The 22,746-nt window shown below is 45.1% G+C and overlaps 2 protein-coding genes across 11 annotated transcripts in view; one reads left to right on the top strand and one right to left on the bottom strand.

Annotated features, from left to right (window-relative positions):
* The first annotated feature begins 887 nt into the window (after positions 1-887).
* Positions 888-12,714, top strand: Gstm3 (glutathione S-transferase mu 3). Of its 5 annotated transcripts, none has more exons than XM_048815136.1 (8): positions 888-1,039; positions 1,384-1,459; positions 1,817-1,881; positions 2,533-2,614; positions 2,700-2,800; positions 3,119-3,214; positions 3,306-3,416; positions 12,600-12,714. In XM_048815136.1, exons 1-8 carry the CDS (start codon positions 992-994, stop codon positions 12,657-12,659), a joined length of 639 nt encoding a protein of 212 aa, XP_048671093.1. In that variant the 5' UTR covers positions 888-991; the 3' UTR covers positions 12,660-12,714. The 5 variants fall into 5 exon arrangements, with proteins under 5 accessions (XP_048671093.1, XP_048671091.1, XP_048671092.1 ...); XM_048815134.1 differs by lacking the exon at positions 12,600-12,714 and adding an exon at positions 6,647-6,891; XM_048815135.1 differs by lacking the exon at positions 12,600-12,714 and adding an exon at positions 4,537-6,788.
* A 2,091-nt stretch (positions 12,715-14,805) lies between these two features.
* The window catches only part of LOC107158576 (glutathione S-transferase Mu 1), a 32,941-nt gene continuing 25,000 nt past the window's right edge, over positions 14,806-22,746 (bottom strand). Inside the window, exons 1-9 of one of the 6 annotated variants that reach the window (XM_015505030.2) lie at positions 20,620-20,775; positions 20,263-20,338; positions 20,053-20,151; positions 19,768-19,832; positions 19,396-19,477; positions 19,196-19,296; positions 18,169-18,264; positions 17,980-18,090; positions 14,806-16,029 (exon numbers count right to left, since the gene is read on the bottom strand). In XM_015505030.2, coding sequence (XP_015360516.1) covers positions 15,940-16,029; positions 17,980-18,090; positions 18,169-18,264; positions 19,196-19,296; positions 19,396-19,477; positions 19,768-19,832; positions 20,053-20,151; positions 20,263-20,338; positions 20,620-20,655 — 756 coding nt within the window. In that variant the 5' untranslated portion in view covers positions 20,656-20,775 and the 3' untranslated portion in view covers positions 14,806-15,939. Of the gene's footprint in view, positions 16,566-17,979; positions 18,091-18,168; positions 18,265-19,195; positions 19,297-19,395; positions 19,478-19,767; positions 19,833-20,052; positions 20,152-20,262; positions 20,339-20,608; positions 20,776-22,746 lie in introns of those variants that run through there. The other 5 variants (XM_048815127.1, XM_048815129.1, XM_015505031.2 and 2 more) reach the window with 5 other exon arrangements.

Genomic DNA, 22,746 nt, shown 5'->3' with positions numbered 1-22,746 from the left:
TGAAGAACCTTGGTGTCCTGTGTCCTTTAACCTCGCCGTCCCTTGCCGGACTCGGCTCCTTTGGCCGGACGCGGCACCTATGTGAGGCTTCCACTACATTTCTATTGGACAGTATGATCTAGATACTCCCCATAGACCAGAGGAAAAAAACTTCAAATTTCCCTTTCTCATAGTCAAGGCCCTTTACAACCTGACCCCCACATGCTTTTCCCATCCTCCCTCTCTCTGTGCCTCAACACTCATAAACCAGCCTACCTCGACAGTACTTGCTGTTTCTTCTAACACACATGTATTTCCCACCTTCCCGTATTTATTCTGCCCTACTGCTGCCTGGAGTGCCCTTTGTGGCAATGCCCACGGCCTATCCTTCCTCAGTAACCTTGCTCAAATGCCCATCTCCTCCGTGAAGCCTTTCTAGAACCACCCTCTGTCCTGGCCTGAAGAGATCTCTCCCTCCAAACTATCTTAGGTGATGTCTTGTGCCCTGAATCACTTCCTACTTGGCGGTTTTATGGATTTAAGTAATTAATGGGTTTAACATCAAGCTCTCATTCCCCAGTCCTTCCCCGCTGCTTAACAGTGGAGCCAAAGATGGCGACTCAGCTGGGTGGTCAGAATCCGGTCCAATTATCACGAACTGTTCTAGTCCTCTACCGCACCCATGAATCTGACTCTCCCTGGGTAACTACTGCCTGGTTGCACTTCCCGCCCTGGCAATATTAACTACTGAAGTGAGGCTCCCGCCCGTGGGGAAGCACAACTGCATTAAGCGAAAGTTTTGCACACCTGCGGGTCTCCTGCGAGACCGCGCGAGGGCCTACTGCCCGCAGAAATCGCGCATGCGCGTGATATTGTGGCCACGAGGAGGGCGGGAACGAGGGCGGGGGCGGAGTCGGGCGGCTCACGTTGGCCCCGCCCAGATACGTCGAATATAAAACCTCGCCGCTCGCGGTTTACCGCCAGTCTTTGAAACCCCGCACTTTGCTTTGCTATGTCGTCCACGTCGTCTATGGTTCTGGGTTATTGGGATATTCGCGGGGTGAGTGCCTTCGCAGTTGCCCAGCAGCTCCGTCAGAGACGGGGAAGTGGCCAGGGCTCTGGGGCAGCGGCTCTGTGAGAAGAAGCTGTAGGTGGGAGCCCTTTCGCAGCGAATACCATCACCTGAGCTGCCCAGCCTCAGACGCTGACGACCCCCGCCCGGCCTCTGGGATCACTAGGCCCGGCGGGGAGAGCCCAACGGCCGCCAGTCTGTGAGGGTCGCTTAACAACCGCCCCCAGCCGGTTACAGGGTCTTTGGCAACCCTGTGCTGGGGAACGTTGGCGGGCGGGGGTTGGGCGCGGGTCGGACCCGCGCAAGCGCGGATCGGGGGCTGTCTCCTGCAGCTGGCGCATGCGATCCGCCTGCTTCTGGAGTTCACGGATACATCCTATGAGGAGAAACGGTACATTTGCGGGGAAGGTAATATCACTTTGGAACTCATACACCATTCCCCTAAGCCAAGCTGCCTCCACTGTCCTTGTCTTACTGTGCCCAGAGTGGCATCACTCCACTCTGGTGGGACATCTGCCCCTATCACCAGGGAACTCCTTGCATTGCTGTGTGAGAAGTGCGTACTTTACATCGACCTGGGGATTCTCCTTACCTCCATGGCCCCAACCCCTTCTTAATACTTAATCGAATGGTTCACAGAGACTAAAAGGTGAAGTTTGGGGAGCTGGGTATTAGAAGTATTAGAACTAAGTCATTTCTAGATCTTTCCACTCTCTCATCAGGTGGGCTGTTAAAGATGTTGAGTCCCATTTCTCTTTCTCACAGCTCCTGACTATGATCGAAGCCAATGGCTGGATGTGAAGTTCAAGCTAGACCTGGACTTTCCTAATGTAGGTGTCCTAGGGAGAGGAGTGGGCAGAAGGGAAGGCCTTCAAGTATATCCATTTTACTGTTTCCTATTCTGATCTGGGAGGGTCTAGAATAGGGGTTCTTAACACGGATAGAAGAGATAAAAGGATCCTTGAACTAGAGAAAAAAAAATTACATTTCATTTCTACTAACGAAAGTATTCCTCCATTGTGAAAAAGGGTAATAAGCAATGTGAGTTATTAGCTACATCTGTGACTTTATCACTAGTAAAAATCAGGTATTTTCATGCTCTAATAAATGTATTTCAGATATCTCAAATGTTATATTCATCACTAAAATTACGGTGGTTATTACATCCCTTTGCTATTACATTAATAAGCACATATTACTTTAGCACAATTTTGCTGTAAAATGTTTTATAATTACCTAAATACATGCAATTTGCATTTTAAAACCTTATTCTGAAAAAGGTTTCATGGCATACACATATGCACCCAATATACATAGACTTAAGAACCCTTGCTAGAATCAGGTGGAACCCATTACTACCTTCTACCTAATTTTTTAATTTCTCTTCACACAGCATCTTCTCTCTCTTGTTTACCACCTTGTCAGTCTCCTCTTCCCTGGAAGAAAGAGATTGTCCATTTGGCTTCTCCTTTTCCTTCCAGCTTCCCTATCTCATGGATGGGAACAACAAGATCACCCAGAGTAATGCCATCTTGCGCTACATCGCTCGCAAGCACAACATGTGTGAGTTGGGTAGGGCTGGTGAAAGAAATCTGTTTGCTTACAGTGGGGTATATGATTTCAAGGGTGGTTATTATTTGGCCTACAGGTGGTGATACCGAAGAAGAAAAGATTCGAGTAGACATCATGGAGAACCAAATAATGGATTTCCGCATGCAACTGATTCGCCTCTGCTACAACTCTGATCATGTGAGTTTTCTCAGCAGGCATCAGCTGAGCAAATTTCCTTTCTACTGTTGTTCCCACCAACCCAATCTGTAAGAATAGGAAATAGAACTTTTTTTTTTTTTGGGGGGGGGGGTGGTGCATGTTTTTGTCATGTAATTCTGATATGGGTTCCTCCACTTTTCCAAACCTTTTCTTTCCATTCTGCCATCTTGAAGTGAAGACAGTGAGAAGGAAATCCCTGGAGAAGGGGCTACAAAGTGTCCATTCTTAGCCTGTGCTCTAATTTATCTATATAGATGCTGGTGGTGGCTATTCTCACTGTCTTTCCCTCTCTTCCAGGAAAAAATGAAGCCTCAGTACTTGGAACAGCTACCTGGACAACTGAAACTATTCTCCTTGTTCCTGGGGAAATACTCATGGTTTGCAGGGGAAAAGGTAGGAAGTAGAGGAAAGGAGAGGATAGCTTTCTGTTTCTGCAGGTGTTCGTGAACTCCCCACACCTAACCATCTTATTTTCTCCTTCTAGCTTACCTTTGTGGATTTTCTCACCTATGATGTCTTAGACCAGAACCGTATGTTCGAGCCTAAGTGCCTGGATGAGTTCCCAAATCTGAAGGCTTTCATGTGCCGCTTTGAGGTAATGCTGTCTATAACTTTCTTACAGAAACATTCACAGGCTCCTTAGGCCCTCAGGGTCCCACTATAGTAGATGCTTGTCCAATACCATCTTTTACCTGAAGAGGTTGATAGCTGTATACCTCTGTGCTTTCAAGTCTTGGGCAGGGTTTCTACACCCCAAAGTCATAGTCTACAAGAAATGGAGAAAAATTGGAGGCAGGCAGCATGTGGATATTGTTGTTTTGGTTTGAGTCTGTTGGGCTAAGTAAGGGTCTTTATAAAGTTTGGGGTGCTTTCCCTTCAGGCCTTGGAGAAAATAGCTGCCTACTTGCAGTCTGACCGTTTCTTCAAGATGCCCATCAATAACAAGATGGCCAAGTGGGGCAACAAGTGTATATGCTGAGCAAGAGAAACAGCTTGTTTTGTTCCATCCTATACCTAGGGGCCTACACTCTTCTCTGCTCTTTCCAATAAATAGCTCTTGGGTTACCCGTGTCCAGCTGAATTTCTCTTGGGTATAAAGGCCAAAGGAGAATAAGGATCTGTGAACAACCACCAAGATATAAATTTAGTCACTGCAACATTAATATTCCCTTACTCCCCAACTGAGTTCAAGGTCTAGAAATTAATCATCAAAGCTTGAGAGCAAGTATTAGAAATGTACTGCACAGTTGGAGAAAGAAGTTATTTTAAATGGGTCCATTACATGGACATCATGTAAATACCCATTAATCCTGTGAAATACCATGTGGCAGTTAAAGAATGATACTGAAGTGTGTGAACTCACATGGAAGGATTTTCAAGACACATTGTTGAATTTCAAAATTAGTTTGCAAATTAATGTATACAGCATGACATCTTTTATCATTTTTGAAAGTGAGAACGTGAGGTATTTCCATATATACACAATGTAAGTGATTGGGCACTGGAGGGAAACAATGAAACTGATAACAAGGCTTACTTCAGACAAAGGGATGGAAGGCCCAGTCTTCGGGGTAGAACCTAAAGGGGAATTCTAAGATGCAGCCAAGTTTTCCTTTTTTTTTTTTTTAACTAGGAGAATGTATTCATGACCTACTTACATAATCAAAACTAGTTTTTTCCTTTTTTTTTTTTTTTTTTACATTTTTATTTTTTAGTTTTCGGTGGACACAACATCTTTGTATGTGGTTCTGAGGATCGAACCAGGGCTGCACACATGCCAGGCGAACGCACTACCACTTGAGCCACATCCCCAGCTCCTCAAAACTAGTTTTAAGGAAACAAAACTTAGGGTAACTGATTCCTATGGAAATTGAATTGTCATCAACTATTCCATTACGTAGCAAAGTCAGAAGTCCTTACAAAGAAACTCTTACAGCCTTAGGAGTTACCTGTGGGCCAGATTGCTATCCCCTGTGGACCAGAAGCCAAGGATCTCTCTGTAGTGAGGGGGAAAGGGCTTGATGACTATAAGACCCAATGATGTAAGGAGGTGGCCTCAAGATGGGTAACACAGACATGTTCAACTGCCACCCCTGCCAGCAATAGTTTGTCCAGGCCAACTTTTTAGGTATGGGGAACATTTTGCTATAAGAGGTATAAAGACAAGAAGTTTCTCTTCAGTCTAATAACATATAAATTTGCAGCATATGAGGGAGTGGTGTGCTGTAGGGAAACCTTTTGGACTTAAAAGAATTGAGCATGCCTTGGGGACTAAATAGATGACAACCAAAAATGAAAAGGGGATATTTGTTGTTGTATAATGATATTACCACAAATTTAGCAGCTGACATTTTTCATCTCAGTTTTTATGGGTCAGGAGTCTGGCTCAGCTTTATTGGGTGCTCAGCTGTTTTCATCCCAAAGCTACACTCAAAATGTCAGTCAGGAATATGACATTAGCTCAAGGATCAATTGGAGGAGGACCTCCTTCCAAGTTTATGTGATTGCTGATAGAATTCAGTTCTTTGTTGACTGCTGGACAGAGAACCTTAGTTTCTTGCTGGCTGCCAGCTAGAGACCAGCTTCCCTTCCTTGCAAAAGGGGCTGCTCACCATGTCCACTTGTTTCATCAAAGCCAGTAAAGAAGTCTGGAAAGAAGGACACAGGATTCTTTGACATTACATCAATGACATTACATTGCTTTATCCTTTTCTATCAGAGGCAAGTCACAGGTCCTGTCCACAATCAAGGGGAGGGGATTGCACAGACATGAGTACCAGGAGGCAAGTTATGGGAACCATCTTACAATCTTCACCACAGGGTAAGAGACAAGGAAACAGGAAGTCAGTCCTGCAATCCTCTGTGTAAAGAATTCTGGAAAAGACAGTGACAGGAGAGAGCAGCATGGTAAGAGTTGAGCAGTCTCAAGTGAAAAGTTTAAAAAGCACAGGTCTGTGGTTAAAATGTATTTCATGCGCATTGCAGATAATAGACAAAGTACATCTTCTAATTTTTTTCTAGGTGTTAGGTTAGTGATTATCCACTTAACATTTACCCATAACAAGCTTATTGACCCAGAAAGCTGGGAAGGCCACTGAAAGGCACAGATCCTTTCCACAAGAGAGGTTGTTTCCCAATCCCCAGTCAGCCCCTTAACTCTATTTGTAACACAGACCAAGAAAAGAATGCAATCACACTGGATGCATTCGAGCAAGGAACAGTTTTCAAGGTGGGGAAAAGCCTATTATCCCACAGGCACACAGGTGAAAACATTGAGAAATTAGTGTACTGATTTATAAAAGCCTCATTAAGAAAAACACCTCGTGATGGGTGCATTAAATTTGGTGGAGCAGTTCCCCCAAAGTATTAGGGAAACTTGATTATATTCATTGTCAAAGGTTAAGCAACTGGGTTAAAGCATTTCAAGCCAAAAGGAAATACTTATGTGATTAAAAAAAATTAATTGCAGAAGTTATTTCACTGCCTCAATGAGCAGAGTGGGGATGCTGATACATATAGACACGAATCTGCTTTAAAGTCATCTTTAGAGGGATTTATGAGAACACCTGGCCTGTATATAGAAATATACATTCCTTACCCTTCAGCTGCAGGACAGGTGTCTCAAATGAACTGACGAAGAGGGACTTAGGGAGTTCAGATAGATAGTGAGGGGGAGGGGAAGGATTGAAAGTTAACCAGTGCTTTTTCTAATGTGAAGATTTTCTCATTCCCCTGCTTAAATACCATTCATAGCTTCTGAGGCCTCAGTAAAATAACTGTTTCCCCCAATTTACCTTCATAATCTGACCTCTGCTTCCTTTACAGCTATATCTTTTGGCATGTGTCCTCTCCCCTGGCCCTGGAGTGCTGGGTTCAGAGAGTTACATAGTATGGATTGAGGAGCCAGGACTGCTGGCTCTGCCACAACTCATCAGTGGCCTCCTGTGTACAGTATCTTTTCTGATAAGTGAATCCTCCCCTATAAGTTGTGAGCACTAAGTCAATATTTCTAGAACATTTAGGACAGATCAATGTTACATAAGTTTGTAAAACTAAATTATCCTGAAGCATCATGTTCTCTTTTGTATTTTCACACTTTTGTACTTACTATCCCTTAAATCCTGCCCTCCATGCTCCACCCCTGGTCTTGCTTAATGCCTACTCATCTTCTAACCCAAGCCTAGAAATTACGTTTGAGAATCAAACCACTGTGAAAGTGGTGATAGTCACCAGTGATTCCTGATTGCTTTTCCTATGGGAAAGCTTCAGATCCTCTTGAACTTCAGTGTAGCCTTGTGACTTGCTTTGGCCAATTAAACATGAATAGAAATTATGCTCTTTTTCCAAGCAAAAACTTGAGGAACCAATGCAAAAGTTGTCATGTCCACCTCTTATTATGTGAGGCTACTACCCTACCATCTTGTGTCAAGTTGAAGACATCATCAATCTTGGTGTCTAATTGACTAGGAAGAATAGGGATCCCTATAACCACAGTGGGGCATGAAAATTAAGGAATACACACATATTAAGCTACTGAGCTTTGCTTATTCTGACTGACATTCCTTCTCCTCTCCCAGGCTAACTTAAATGCACTTATTTTATTTATTTTATTTTTTTTTAAATGCACTTATTTTAAATCTTTGCTCCCCTATAATTGTTTTCTTGTGTCAGCACTTAAAACATTGAATTCCAGTTGCTTTTTTAAAATCTTTTTTATTTTTTTTTAATTAGTTACACTTGACATTATAAATCTCATTATATTTCAAATGAGAAGGGAACTGCAGGAATGTAGAAAATGTAGGGTTGCCATTAATTCTCACAGGTAGAACTTGCTTCAGTAAGGGATTTGGAGACTACCCCACAATGTCGACTTAGTTACGAAAAGACAGATCTGATTGTAAGGAGTATGAATTAGCATTAACAGGCATCTTGACATATCATAGATTTGAATCAGATGGGATATAATTTCTCATTTTTCTGAGTGTACAGGTTGCAGAATTACATTGGTCATGCAGTCACGCATATACCTACAGCAAAAATGTCTGTTTTATTCTGCTGTCCTTCCATTCCCCTCTTCCCGTCCCCTCCCCTCCAGTTGCTTTTTTAGATCTCTGTTTCTGCCAGTAGTAAGTCACCAGAGAGCAGTGACTACATTTTTATATTTATGCTTGCATAGAGCCTGACATAAAGCAAGGCTTACAACTATATGTTGAATCCCTGTCTTCTAATGAGGATTGAAATGAGAAAAGAGTGCGCTTTGAGTAAGTGCTAAATGCCCTCAAGGAACTTTTAAAAATTCCTTTCTGTTCTGGTTGGGAGGAAGAACAGAAAAGTGGAATGCCCTGTTCTTAAAACAGATTTCAGGTTGAAGTGTTTGGAATCAGGACAGAAGTTCAGGTTCAGGGAAGTTTCTGAGGACCAGCAAAGAAGTCTGAGGTCAGAAAGTGGGTTATTTGATTTCATGGTCTGGTTCACTCTTTGCTTAGACTAAATTGGAATGAAATACTTTGGGGTTTGGTTTTGTTTTGTTTTTGAGTCTCATTAAGTTGGGAGACTGGAGCTCCTGATCCTCCAACCTCAATCTCCCAAGTACTTGGGATTACAGGCATATGGTGTCTGAAATACTTTTGAAAACTAACATGGATGGGATCTTCATGTTCTTATGGTATTTTCAATAGAAATAGAGGTGACTCATATGTGGGATTTAAATCCAAAAGAAAAAATTAGATGGATACGTATATATTTGACTTTGAAGTTAGTAGGTGCTAACTACTGTGTGTTCTCACTGGTTTTCAATAGAATAAGAATAGAACAGTAGGATAATATACATGTCATGTTAGAAGTTTGAAAGAAAAGTAGAATTATTAGGTCTGAATTTTCTCTGATATGGTGCAGTGTTTCCAATTCTATCAGCAGATATTCTTTTTGAACTGTGATTGAAACCCTCTCAGCTTTCTTCTAAAATTATATTTCAAATGAGAAGGGAACTGCAGGAATGTAGAAAATGTAGGGTGGCCGTTAATTCTCACAGGTAGGACTTGCTTCAGTAAGGGATTTGGAGACTACCCCACGATGTAGACTTGGTTGCCAAAAGACAGATCTGATTGTAAGGAGTGTGAATTAGCATTAACAGGCAGAGTTGCTCTGAAATGCACCAGGATAGGCCCCTGTTGCTCTCTGATTCTAAGCCTTGAATTATAATGTGATAATGCCTGCTAGTTTCCATTTGTCTGTCATCAATAGAGATTTCACTTATCATACATGCCACATGAGTAAGGAAATGTAGAGTAATAAAGTGGATAACACTGAACCTGAGAGGGGGGTCACCAGAGAGATGGAGACAAGAGCCAATCCAAGGAGTGACTTTCATTTGCTCGTATCAATATTTAGTATAAAAGGTTTATAAGCAACATCTCTTTGGAATCTTGTAATCAAAGAAGGCCATTCTGCAAGCATTGTAAATAAACAAACCAGCTCATTTGCAAATATGAGCACAATTTGTCTACTGCATTGGATGGCTCACTGACTTTTCTGTTTCTGCCACTAAACTGTAAATCACCAGAGGGCAGAGACTAAATTTTTCTATTTAGTGCTTCCACTTCCTATTCCCTTACTATTTTATAAAGGGTGTATTACAAGTCATCAACATTATGCTTTGGTCTGTCATTTTCAAAATATCAACATTTGGGATTATTTCTGTTTGTTTACATTTATACAAACTTTTATACAACTTTTATGCATCCTTCTTAAGTAAAAAATTCTCATATTAGAAGGCCCCTGCCCCAAGGTAGGACACTGCTAGTTGACTCTCAATATCCATTCTCCCCATTTTCTTTTGTCATAGAATCTCCATCTTCCCAGGCAAAAGATGTCATTTCTGATATGATTAAGTTCTACAATGATAGCAGAAGTGTCATATGTCATTTCCAGGAAATTTCCTTAAAAGAGAGGGAACAATCCCCAATCCTCTTTCTCCTTCCTGCTGTTTGGAATGCAGATATAATGGTTGGAAGTATAGCAGCTATTTTGGACTACGTGGTGACATAAAAAATGGAAACCATATGCTGAGCCATGACGCCAGCCCTGTTTTGTATTTTATTTAGAGACAGGGTCTCACTGAGTTGCATAGTGCCTCGCTTTTGCTGAGGCTGATTTTGAATTCGTGATCCTCCTGCCATAACCTCCGGAGTTGTTGGGATTACAGGCGTGCGCCACCGTGCCCAGCTAGTTCACCTATTCTGATTACTAATACAGTTGGTTTCTGGTGTCTTACTTTAACTGTTAGGTGAGGTCATGTTTCCCTGAAAGTTTTTGATACATCTTGGTGTATGGCATCAATCATCTGGACATTAAAGGCTTAGGTATTTATTTCAGTTTTTTGTAATCTGGCTTTGAGCCTGTCTTTCCAGAAACCCTAAGCAGACTGCTTATTTTCTCTGCGCCCATAGTCACTTTCACTATTTCAGCACTGGATGGTGGCCTGAGTCTATGTTTGCTCTGAGTCTACGGCTGGAGTTTTGTTGCTGTTTACCACTAGAGGGTGTTTGGAGCTCAGATTTGTCCCAAATACACAGGTGGTGTATTCAGCATGAAGCAGGGGAGTATCTAACAAAGGGAAATTCATCCCCTCAACCCTTCCGTGGGGCCAGGCTCTGCCAACATGACTCATTCTCAACTACTGGCCTATGGTCCAGCACTGCAAAATTCTGCCTAGTTCTGGCAGAATCATCATGGAGGGCCTAGCCTTATGCTTGTATGTAACACCTGTGGCCACCAATGACAGAATGCTGTGTCATAACCTAAGCCCACTGCACGACACAGGGGAAGGACTAAGGCCTACAATACCATGGGCTGCCTATGCTGCGGTGGACTCATGGCTCAGGATCACCACAGCCAGCTACCTGCGATGCTGATCAGGATAGAAGTCCAACTCTGCCTGACACAGGCTGGTTCAGAGGCCCATCCATGGGCACTTGCCTGTGGGTGGTGGCTTTTAGGACTTGCCCAGTGTTAGATTTCACCAGCACTGGGTTCCAGGAAAAGTCCTGTGCTTACTATTTATCTTACTCCAGCAGCTGGAGTCTTATTTCATACTGTGGCCTGAGACTGAGACAGTGTTGATGAAGGTAGTCCCTTGACCTCTGAAGTTGACACTAAGCTGGATCACACCAGAATCTCACAGCATCAGAGAGTTACTAGTCTCAAGGAAGAATTTCTCCAGGCCCATTCCAAGACTGTCAGTGATCAAGGCCAAAACATGAGTCTGTCCCATAGATCTCTACCTACTGGGAAAGATCAGAGGCTTTATCTGTGGGCTCTGTCCTGAGTATAGGGGCCTTTGGGTTTTGTCTGCCATCACAACACGTGACGAAATCAGACAGGGTCACTCCAGATGAATTGGGGTGGCACATAATAATCTCACACAGAGAAAATATCTTTTTCTTGGGGTTCAGCGATGGCTCCTCCTCATCAGCTCCCACAAGGGAAGCAAGAGAGGGAGGGGGGGAGAGAGAGAGAACGCCAGAAGCCCTAATTATTGAGGGGAAGGCACTTGAGAAAGTTCCACCCTAATGAGGCAAGGGATTGGGTTTCAGGGGGGTGTAGCCCAGTCCCATTGGCCTCATTCCCCTGCAGAGCAGAGGTAGGGATCCATCTGCTTCTGGAACAGGAAAGCCGCCTCCACACATCCATCGCTCAAGGCTAAGGGTCATGCTCAGCTCCTTTTCATGGCGGCTCTCGACAGTCTGCTGCTAGGTCTCATCACAACAGGACTGCACAGGCAAAGCCCTTTGCAGCTTTTCTACCCTACTCCCCAGTGAGTGGAATCTTGCTCACCCTCTGCTGCCCACAGTTGGAGGAGGGTTGAAGGAGGCAGCCCCTTGGCACCCTGGTGAACACAGTTCTAGCAGCTCAGTCTGCAGATACTACCATTGGGGCTCTGCAGATCCAAGGTTTCACAATGGCAGACCTGGCATTGGGTTTCAGGTGTGAGGCCTGGACTTAATTCCTTCTCTCTCTCCTAAGTCAGAGGCATCTTTCTCCATGCTGCTGGAGTTGGGGAAGGAGTGACATGGGCAACCCTTTCCTTCTTGCTTTCTTTAATACACCTTTTCTTATTATAATGCTAAAACCTCTATGGTCTTTCCCCTAGATTCCTTAACTCTTGTGAACAGTTTGGTGTGTGAGCAGCTGTCCAAATTGGTGTGTCTGTGAGGAGACAATTGATAGAGGATCTGTCAATCTACCAATTTGCTCCATCTTTCTCTATTTTTAATTTTTTGAGTAACTGCCATACTGATTTCCACAGTGGCTGTACTATCATACATTCCCACCAACTGGGAATAAAAGTTCCAATTTCTCACAGCTTCACACAACTTACTATTTTCTGCATTTTCATAGTAGTCATCCTAATGTGTGTGAGGTAAACCTCATGGTAGTTCTGATGTACCTTTCTCTAACGATTAGTGATATTGAACATTTTTTTAGATGTTTACTGGCATTTGAATATACTTTTTGGAAAATGTCTATTCAGGTCCTTTGCCCATTTTTAAAAGAGGTTGTTTGATTTCTATGATGATGAAATACTGAATCTGCCCTCACGTATGATTTGGAGAGCAGCTTCCTCATGCTGAGAACAGAAGCTGAGTGGCTGTGTGTCCCTGTCCCCCATGGCCTGACAGATACCAAGGAAGCTGAGAAGGGAAACTGCCCCCTCACAAGTTAGCACAAGCTAACTAAATCTACCTATATACATTTCCTGACTTTTCTCTCTCTGCAGACTCTTTTAAAGCTTTTCTTGTCTTCAGGGATTTCGAAGATAAAACTTTTAAAATTGTAAGTTTCTTCCATTTTCCTTCAAATCTGGCTGTGAATAAAACATATTTTTCCACTAATTTGACTCTGAATATTTCTGGAGTAGTGAGCCATTTGGTAAAGTCTCTTTGCCTGGGCCAGTATTGGTTCTGCCTTTTAAACAGTGGTTGCAGTTACCTGTGTGTATAAGTAAAGTTCTGTTGAACCACAGCTCCACTAATTCATTATGTTTATGGTATATGTCTGCTTCTACACAACCATGACAGAGCTGAGGAAATATGACAGATATCTATTGTCTTTAAGTCAAAATATTAACCAGTTATGGCCTCTGATTTAAATTTATATCTTTTTTTCTATTTTAATTTCTCAACTTTGATCATAGTGTTATTCTTCCAATACTGTATTTTATTTATTTGTTTGTTTGTTTATTTATCTTTTTTGCAGTACTGAGGATTAAATCCATGGGTGCTCTACCACTGAGTTACATCCCCAGCCCTTTTTATTTTTTATTTTATTTTTTTTAAGAGAGAGAGAGAGAATTTTTTAATATTTACTTTTTTGTTTTCAGTGAACACAACATTTTTATTTTATTTTTATGTGGTGCTGAGGATCGAACCCAGCACCCCGTGCATGCCAGGCGAGCGCGTTACGGCTTGAGCCATATCCCCAGCCCCCTTTTTATTTTTTATTTAGAGAGAGGGATTCATCAAGTTGCTGCGGCTGGCCTTGAGCTTGTGGTCCTCCTGCCTCAGCCTCCTGAGTCACTGGGATTACATGCCCTGGTTCCTTTTTTATTTTCATCTGATACATCTTCAAAATTCAATAAACTTTTGGCTTAACTAATTTTTTTAGAGAGAATTTTTTTAATATTTTTATTTTTTATTTTAGTTTTCAGTGGACACATTTTTTTTTTTTAATGTGGTGCTGAGGATCCAACCCAGCGCCCCGCGCATTCCAGGCGAGCGCGCTACCTCTTGAGCCACACCCCCAGCCCTTAACTAATTTTTATCTTACCATTTTCACAAACTTTTAGCTTCCCTTTTATCTTATCAGTTTTAGCTTTTCAATTGATCATTTGATTCACAGTGACTATTGACATTTTGCCCATTGCTCCCTTGTTTCTTATGCAAGAGACAACTGCAGACAGCGACCATCTGAACCAACGCCAACAGGACTCTCTTCTTAGATCTGCTCTCTATTATGAGGTAATTCTTGGTTCTTTCTTACCAAGGCCCAACTCCTTCTCTCTAGCTACTATTTTGGGAACCTGCTTATCAAGTGCTTCTCCAGTGAGTCCTGCTTCTTTGAGAGTGACCTGATATAAAATACAACAATTCTGACTACATACATTGCTTCAGTTGGTCTAGGGACCTAGGCCTGTATATCTCAGGTTACATTGTTCCGAGGACAGCTAGAGCCTCTTCAGTGCTGAGGTAAAAGAGAGCTACTGGCTCAAACTCCAGTACCTGCATATATAAACTCTTCTGCATCTTATTCTACACCTTCATGGGCTAAAATAGCTGTTCCCAGAGCTATAAATCCCAGTACTGGCTATGCAGGCAGGCCAAGGCTTCCTCAGAGATAATCCTTTCCAATTTCCAAATTTCTTGAGCATTGACTATATACCAGACACTTCCAGACATATCAGAGATAAAAAGTCCAACAAGCCCTGTGCCCTCTCCTCAATGAGCTTGTGACTGAGTGGGGTGACAACAGACACAACACCAACTACAACACAGTGGGGTGTGTTCATGGAGAATGTCCTGGGAACACAGAGGAGAGCTGTCCAGACCAGGAACGCTTCCAGGAGAAGGGTCAGAAGATGGTCACCTGTGGGCTCCTTAGCCCCTTCCCATCAGCCCAGCACCTCTCTGAACCATGACACCTAGCTGCACATGGCCTATGGAGCCTTACTCCCTGCCACATGGATGAGGAACCCTGGCATGGAAGGAGCACCCTTCTATAGGAATCCCATGATGAGGACCATAGGGACATGGAGAGGGGACAGCAACAACCTTAAATGACCTCATACCCTGTCTGACCACACAGAGCACCCACCCCCAACACCCCCCATGAATCCAGTTCCTGCTGTGGACAACAGAACAAAGAGGCTCTGACCACAGCCACACAGTGAGACCCAAGGGTTAGAGGCAATGACACAGATACAGAGCAAGTGTGGTCCAGGCTTTATTGGGGTCAGACAGGGCTGGGCAGCTGCCATGCTGGGGACCAGAGCCAGCTCACCAAGTAGTACTAGAGTTTGGGGCAGTGCAGGGGAGCATGGACTCAGTCATGCTCCTCCAAGCAGAGCTGAGAGTTAGGTAGTAGACAGTAATGAGCAATGAAATGAATGGTAAGGTCAAAAGTATTAAGTTATTTTAGGTTCTTTTTGAACTACCTTCAAAGTGGCTGAGAAAGGAAAGGGTGGTAGTTCATTTGTAGAAAATAAACAGAAGCAAAGGAACTAATGGAAAAATATGTTTAAAAAAATAGAATCAATGGGACTAACTCCATTGAGGTTGGTGGAAAGCTAGGAAGTATGGCTAAAGGTGTCTCTATTTGTCTGGGAAGGAAGATTGCTTTAGTAGTGCAGGTGCACTGAGGTAACTTCTGACCAGCTACTGACTCTAATGCCCACATTAACATGGATGTAGATGACTTGCAGATGAAGCCCCCCTAAATAGGATAACTACCATGACAGTTCAAAAATTCTACCACCCAGGAATTGGGTGAAGGAATTGAACACCTGATTGGCAAAGAGTGTAGAAGTTGGTCCCCAGTTCTCTTGGTAAACAGCAAATAGTAATAACTTTGGAGACGACATTGTGTCCTTGGTCATCCTGTGCTCAGAGATGCCACCCCCTTCGGGTTCTCAGCTGGTGCCTTACTTTGCTTTTACTTCATTTTCATCTCTTTTCCACTCGATTGTCACTTATAATACAGTTCTCTTGCATGGCTTTTGGTGTCTGACTTTAAATTTTCTTTTGTCCAAATACAAGAACTGAGGTTTGGAGTTTCAGCTCCCTGCTTTCCTGTGACACTGAGAGGCCTATCTGGATTCAGGGAAGAGAGGAGAAAGAGGAGGAGGGGACTTTGCTGAAAAAGGATAGAGAACTGAAGCTTGCAGAGGTCTGATTGGAGAAGGGCTTGGGTAGAAGAAAGGGAGCCAATGAGGTCTTGCAGAGGAGAAGGGAGTGGAAAGAAGGAGACAACTGGTGCCTTGAGGCAGTGCACTAGCTGTGCCCCAGGTCCAGGGCCATCAGGGCAGCGATGGATCCCCTCCCCTGGTCCTGGCAGGCAGAGTCCTACTTGTTGCCCCATGCAGCCATCTTGGAATACATAGGTGTTGGGAGGAAGCGGCTGGACTTCATGTAGGCAGAGATCTTCTTCAGGCCCTGTGAATGGGAGAGAGGCAGGAGCTCAGGGCTGCTGCCCCTCTGGAGTTAGAGCAGCCCACTCCAGGAGCAGCCTTTTAAGTGGGCTTACATGCTGAGCACAGACAGCAGTCAGTTTAGGTCCACAGCTCAGCTAAAGTCACTCATTGATTTCCTTTAACAAGTGCACTACTTTAATAAGGACTACCATTTGGGGTAGATGAACCTTTAGAGTACAATGTAGGTTCAAAAAATACAACAGCCCTGAAAGGTTGGTCCTACCATCACCGTCTATTAGGAGGGTACCTGAGGTGCAGAATGGTTAGGCGACTTCCTCATGCTTACACAGCTAGTAAGTGGGACAAGCTGGATAAGGCCTGGCTCCATATCTCTAATCTTGTATTCTGTTTGTTGCACTCCCCTCCTCCCCTACCCACAGAGGCCCCATCACTCTATCTGCAGAAATAGTCTCCTTTTTCTTCCACTCCTTGTTGCCTGAGTTTGCACACTGGAAGGATCTAGCAACACAAAGGTGAGGAGAACATGCCAGAGCAGCTCTGCAGAGATCAAAGAGATATCATGCAGTGACTCAGCAAATCCCAGATGCCAGTATAAAAACAGAGGGAGGCCCACAAGAAAAGGCTGGGCAGGGATCTAATTAAAACTTGGTCATCAAAAAGTCCAAATTTCTCCCTGTGGTACTGAAGTTCAATCTCCCTGTGTACCAACCAACCTCACCTGCAGCCCTGATATAGGGAACCATAAGAAATGACATTTCAGATGTATTGTGTGCCTTCTTACCAAGAGTTGAGTTCCTAGATAATTCCTAAAGGACTCAAAGAACAGGCTGCCTGTTCCCAACAATCCAGGCCATTCTGGCCTCTGGCTGCAACACTCCCTCCCTCACCCCATGGTCCTGCCAGCTCTTGCACAATCCTCAAGGCCACTTAGCCTGGGACCAGAACCAGCACTGATAAAAACAAGCTGAGAAGCAGATCACTTTCTGAGCTCAGTGAAAGTGGGAAGGGAACACAGATCTCAGGTTGAAAAACCTCTTGCACTAACATCTCAAATTCCCAAAGCTCTACTAAAGTAGGTTTTGTTGGTGACAAGTGGACCTGGGTGACCTATAACTGACTCTAAGATGAAGTGCAAGCTGTGCTCCTCAGCACTCAGGTGGCACCATGGGTACCCTAGTCTGGTGCCTGCTGTTCCCTGCTATACTCAGTTCCAGGATGAGGACATCTCTACATGCACCACTGTGCTGAGAGCAAACCTCATATGGAGGAGACTATCTGTGAAACCAAATGAAAATAAGTATAAGACTCCACTACCCCGATGAAAAGCTGGGGTATTAGGAAAAAAACAGGTAGGGAGAGAGGAAGGGAAAGAACATCTTCCACCATAGAACAATGCAGACAAAAATCCCCCAAGGGTCCCCACATGTGTACTCATAAGCACCAGCCACCACCCTGGGGTCCCAGTGCTTACCCAGGTAGTACCCTGATGGAGCCAAGCCTATTGCAGAGCAGCTCTCAACACTGTCTGGGCCTTGCTCTGCCAGTCCCCCAGCCTCACCTCAGCCTCCCACCTCCAGCTGCACACACCCTGCCTTGCTCTCCTCCTGCACAGCATCCTGGACTGTGAAACCCAGGCTGCTCCTTCTGACAGAAGGCAGGGACAGCCACCCACCAGGGCCTTCAGGCACTACGACCCTGAGCAAATGACTTATCCTCTACAGTCTCAGTTTCCATATCTACCCAGTGGGACTCATAATTCCATCAGCCTTGTAGGAATATTGTAAAGATAACTTTGACGCCATAAATACAAGATGTGAGTGCAGGTCCTGGCATATAAAGACAGTGCTCAATAAATGCTGGTTACTCTTCCTTCACCTTCAGGACTAGGAAAGCATCATAAAGGGAGAATGGAAAAAGGACATTCAAGAATGAGGAGGAGCAGGGGCATCACCTCAAAGCGGGACATGAAGTCCTTCAGGTTTGGGAATGCATCAAGGCACTTGGGTTCAAACAGACGGTGTAGGTCAAGGACATCATAAGCGATGAAATCCACAAAGGTGATCTGCAGAAAGACAAGAATGAGTGGACACAAAATTCTGTATCCTGGAAAGAGTGACACCTAAAGATTTCTTCCTTTTACCTTGTCCCCTGCAAACCATGGGTGCTTCCCCAGGAACTGTGAGTAGAGCTTCATCTTCTCAGGCAGGGTCTCCAAGTACTCAGGCTTCCTTTTCTCCTGAAACAGAAATCAGCTGTCACCACCCTCAGACAAGGGCTCCCTGACAGAGAGGCTAGTTTTGCCAGTGGTGTCCATGGCCCCAGCTGCCAAGGCTGAGCGGCAACTTCCCGCAGCCTAGGCCTGAGCCAGCATCTATTCCCTGCATCACTATTTCTTAGACTCTTACTTGGTAGCATCCCCATCTCTCAGAGTGATACAAGTCAGACAGGAACTTGCAGGCCCTGAAACTGCACCACTCATCTTCAAACCACTTCCCATGCATCAGACCCAGGAGAATGGGAGTACCTGGCAGGCTCTGGAGTCAGATGTTGAATAGATTCAAAGAAGCAAAGTACTAAAAGATCTCAGAAGAAAAAAAACAAAGTTCTACCTAGTGGGGTAAAAAGGTATAAAATGAACATTTGAGTAGGGCACAAGGTTGGGGAGTATTTGAAGGAGGAAAAGGGACAGAAGGAAGGAAAAGGGTCAGCCCTGGCTGACCCTGAGCTGTGTATTAAGACAAGGTCCTGATTCATGCTGGTCTAGAGGACACAGCATGGGGGCAACATATGGCAGATGCCCAAAGACAAGGATGCATTACAATCCCCCACCTTGTGATTCTTTTTCTCATGGTTTTCATAGTGTCCTAGTAGCAGGCAGATAGTATGAACAGCTAGGAGAGAAAGCCTATAGCAGGGATTAAAGGTCAGAGATTAAAAGGATCCTAAATACCAACTCTACGTCAAGGAACTGAATTTCCAACCTGCAATACCCTAAGTTTGGTGGCAACTGACTCACAGTGTTTATTTGATAAGATTTGGGAATTCTAGGGGTCAATTTGTTAAGACAAATAATTCCTTGGAGAATCAGTCTTGTGGACCAGTGTAGATGTGAACCAAAGAGATTAACTCCTATTCCAATGTAATGATCCAGGCAATGGGTGACTCACAAAGTCAGGGCTGTAGCAGACCATGGCAAGCTGCATGCGAGTGTCCAAAGCCTGGTTCTCCAAAATGTCCACACGAGTCTTCTCCTCTTCTGTCTCCCCACCTGTACTCCATGCAACAGAGGTGCACCCTCAGCATCCCACCCCAGCCAAGCCAGGGACATGGCCACCATCCCCCACACCCTGCAGCCAGCCCCACTCACACAGGTTATGCTTGCGGGCAATGTAGCGCAGGATGGCGTTGCTTTGGGTGATCTTCTGAACTCCATCGATTAAGTAGGGCAGCTGGATGGACAACCAGGGAAGGTCAGGTGGAACACCTGGTCCCACAGTCTCTCTTCCCTGAGTTAGGTCCTGTGAGACCTGGCACTTGTTGTGTCTGGCCCATGGTAATCACTACATCAGCATACCATAGAATGAATGAATGAGCTGGGACACAGCTGCCATAGAAAGACAGTGTAGACACCTAGAATTGAGAGTAGCTGAGCAGAAGCACTGATCCTCACAACTAAGCAGGGCAACGAGATGAGGTAGGGATTCAATCACTTCCCAACCACCCCATCCTCCACACCTACATTGGGAAAGTCCAGGCTCAGCTTGAATTTCTCACTCAGCCACTGGCTTCTGTCATAGTCCGGAGCTGTGGAGAAGATGATGTGAAACAAACCCCACTGAGTCCAACCCTCCTTCCCAGGACCCTCACAAGGAGGCAGGGGCAAGACCCCTAAGAAGTGGATCTGGAATCTAAGTCACTCAGCCTCACCTTCCAAGGTTAAAAGGTAAAAAAAGTTTCTAAGGGCCGTGAACCCAACATGACTGAGGTTTACAAAATGTTCAGGCAAGGGCTAAGGGGAACCCACCGAAATCACAAAGAAAAGAGGAGCCAGCTCTCCACTCCCAGAGTCTTGTCTTGGAAGACCAAAATGCACCCTCACAGAAGTCTGAAGAATGGGCAGCCCCTGCATGCAGAGAAGGGAGGGCTGTTAAGGTGAAAAACAGTGGCCTGGCATAGATTGCTAGGCACCAATCAGCAGAAGCCGGGTAGGGTCTGAACAGGAGGGTGCCATTACCGTCCCCCATGGTGTATCTCTTCTCCTCATAGCTTGAGTCTGTGTATTCCAGGAGCAGGCGGATGGGGTGAGCCAGCTGGGAGAGATGGCCATGGCAGAGGTCAGAGATGGAGGGACCCTGCCTGTATGATTTCCTCTCTTCCAAACAAACCCCACCCACCTTTACCCACTACACACACACACACACACACACACACACACACACACATAAAGGGTGGCAAAGGCCTTCTGACATGGACAGGCAGAGAGCTCCAGCAGGTGCTGACAGGGATCTGTCTCCTAGAAGGAGACTCCCTACTGCTCAGCAAAGTGCCTGCCCTGTCCCCCTCTCACCAGCTAGACGGACCCTTAGCTCACCCCGCGGATGTCCCAGTATCCCAGTGTCATAGGCATGGTGCTGTGCACAGGCCTCTATGCTAGGTTGGCTTTCAACTTCTGAGAGAGCCTGGGGTGCAGAAGGTGGAGCCTAGTTCTGGTCTGGTTTTAGGCCCTCCCCACCCCGCCCCCGATTCCCACCAACCCGGAGTCCTGAGTGCCTGCCAGAGCCCAGGGGAGGGAGGAGTAAGATCCAGTGCAGGGATGGTCCCAGAACCTGGGCTGGGTGCCCAGAAGCCAAAAGCCAGGCTCTGCTAGCCTTCTCCTTAGTCCGGCCAGAAGCTCCCTGTTCCCCTCTCCCCACCCCACTCACTTGCTGAGTCCACAGGCAGCTGGCAGTGCTCTTGAAGACAGGCCAGACAGTGAAAGAGCAAGACTGTTCTTTCCAACCTTGCATTGCTCAGCCGAGTTCCTGCGTGCTCAGGGAGGTTCAAGCAGCCAGGGCCAGGTGCTCCCAAACTGGGAGTTTCATTCAGCATCCATCACTGAACAATCTCAAAGTTCCTCAATGCTTTATAAGCGATAGGAGCCTCGTGAATAAAGGAATGGTGTCAATGAAATAGGAAAGCCCCCCAGAAATATGTGGTCTCCCTATTTTTCCATAGGGAATTTGGGGGATGTGGCCCTTCAGTCACCAGGCTAAGGAGTATACAAATTAGCCAATTACTATTTTGACCCTGTTTGTGTAAGTAAATTCAAGAACCAGACAGAGAGGGGGACACTGAGGTACTGCCCAATTGCTGAGAATCTCTCACACTGAGCAGCAGCAGTGGTCACAACTGGGGTATGTGCTTGGGTGAAGATTCTATTCTCCAAAGAGCAGACACCTCTCCTGCTACCACGGAGAAACAGGAAGGGGCTCAGAGGGACGCTGGAAGACTCTGCACAGGACACAGGTAGGCCAGGACCAGACCTCAGCTCTCCAGGTCCCTGTATTCCGGCCCTGGCCCTGGCCCTGGCTCCTGACCCATGCGTGTTCTTGGTATGAGAAGGAGTCTCAGATGGTCTTTGATGTCACTCTGGGATCCAGGACCTGGGGTGCAACCCTCACCAGGACAAGGTCCTATCCAAGTATGCTACAGGTAAAGAAAATATGTTTTGTAAAATTCAGTCAGCTGGAAAAGCAGAGAGGCATCAGCAGCATGTTCTCGAAGAGCCTCAGAGACCTGGCTCTCAGGTGCCGTCTGCTGTCGGCAGCCTCCAGCTACAGCATGGCTCTGCTGGGAGTGGCAGACACAGGGTCCCACAGCCACGTGGCTGTCCAGCAGGAGTGCCTCAGAACTGTAGCACCAGCACCTGTCAACACTGACCACAAGGCCACCCGGCCTTCTTGAGGACAGCTGCCTTGCTGTGCTGGACTTTCTCATGTGGGTCTGGAGGTCAGGAGAGAGGTCCCCAACGGAAAGGTGTTAGGAGACTGTTTCAAAATGAAGAGAGGTAGGACAAATTGCTCTGATTGATTTTGAACTATGTAAAGGATTTGACAAGACATAACAAAAATTTGAACACAGGTGAGTGGAACTAAAAATGAAATGGGTTTCTATGTTAAAGGGCAAGATTGTTGCTCTGTAGGAAGTAAAGTTTGGAAATTAGCTAAGACTTTGTTGAGACTGCAGGGTGTAAACCCAGCATATCAGTAAAGGTTTTCCCCGACAGGAACAAGGTGTGGAGTGGGCATGAAGGAGCACAGATAAAGGTCATCTTATCCCTATTAATTCAAAGAAATGACGCACCCTGCATGTCTCTGTAAAATGGAGGAGCTGACTGAGACCATGTCACTTGGAGTGCAGTCCCTGTTACAAATGCTGCCTTCAGTCAGGTTCAATTCTCCCAACTCAAATCACCTGTGTCTAAGCTCTGGCTGCAGCCTCAGGCGCCAGAGTAAACCCCTATGTCGTTTTGCCTAAAGTGAGGTAAGAGCAGCACACCTACATACACGGGCCTCTGAATTATTAAGTTCTCATTATACATCAAGGTTTGTCATAATCAGTTTGATAAATCCTTAGCACAGACACATAAAATTTCTAGATCCAATTGAGGAAGTGATTTTTAAAACCAAAATTAATGAGATGAAAAATTTTGAAAGACAGAGGATGGATATTTTACATT

This window comes from Marmota marmota, unplaced genomic scaffold (genome assembly GCF_001458135.2).
Source record: "Marmota marmota marmota unplaced genomic scaffold, marMar, whole genome shotgun sequence".
NCBI classification, from domain to species: domain Eukaryota; kingdom Metazoa; phylum Chordata; class Mammalia; order Rodentia; family Sciuridae; genus Marmota; species Marmota marmota.
This window is presented reverse-complemented; position numbering and strand designations above follow the sequence as displayed.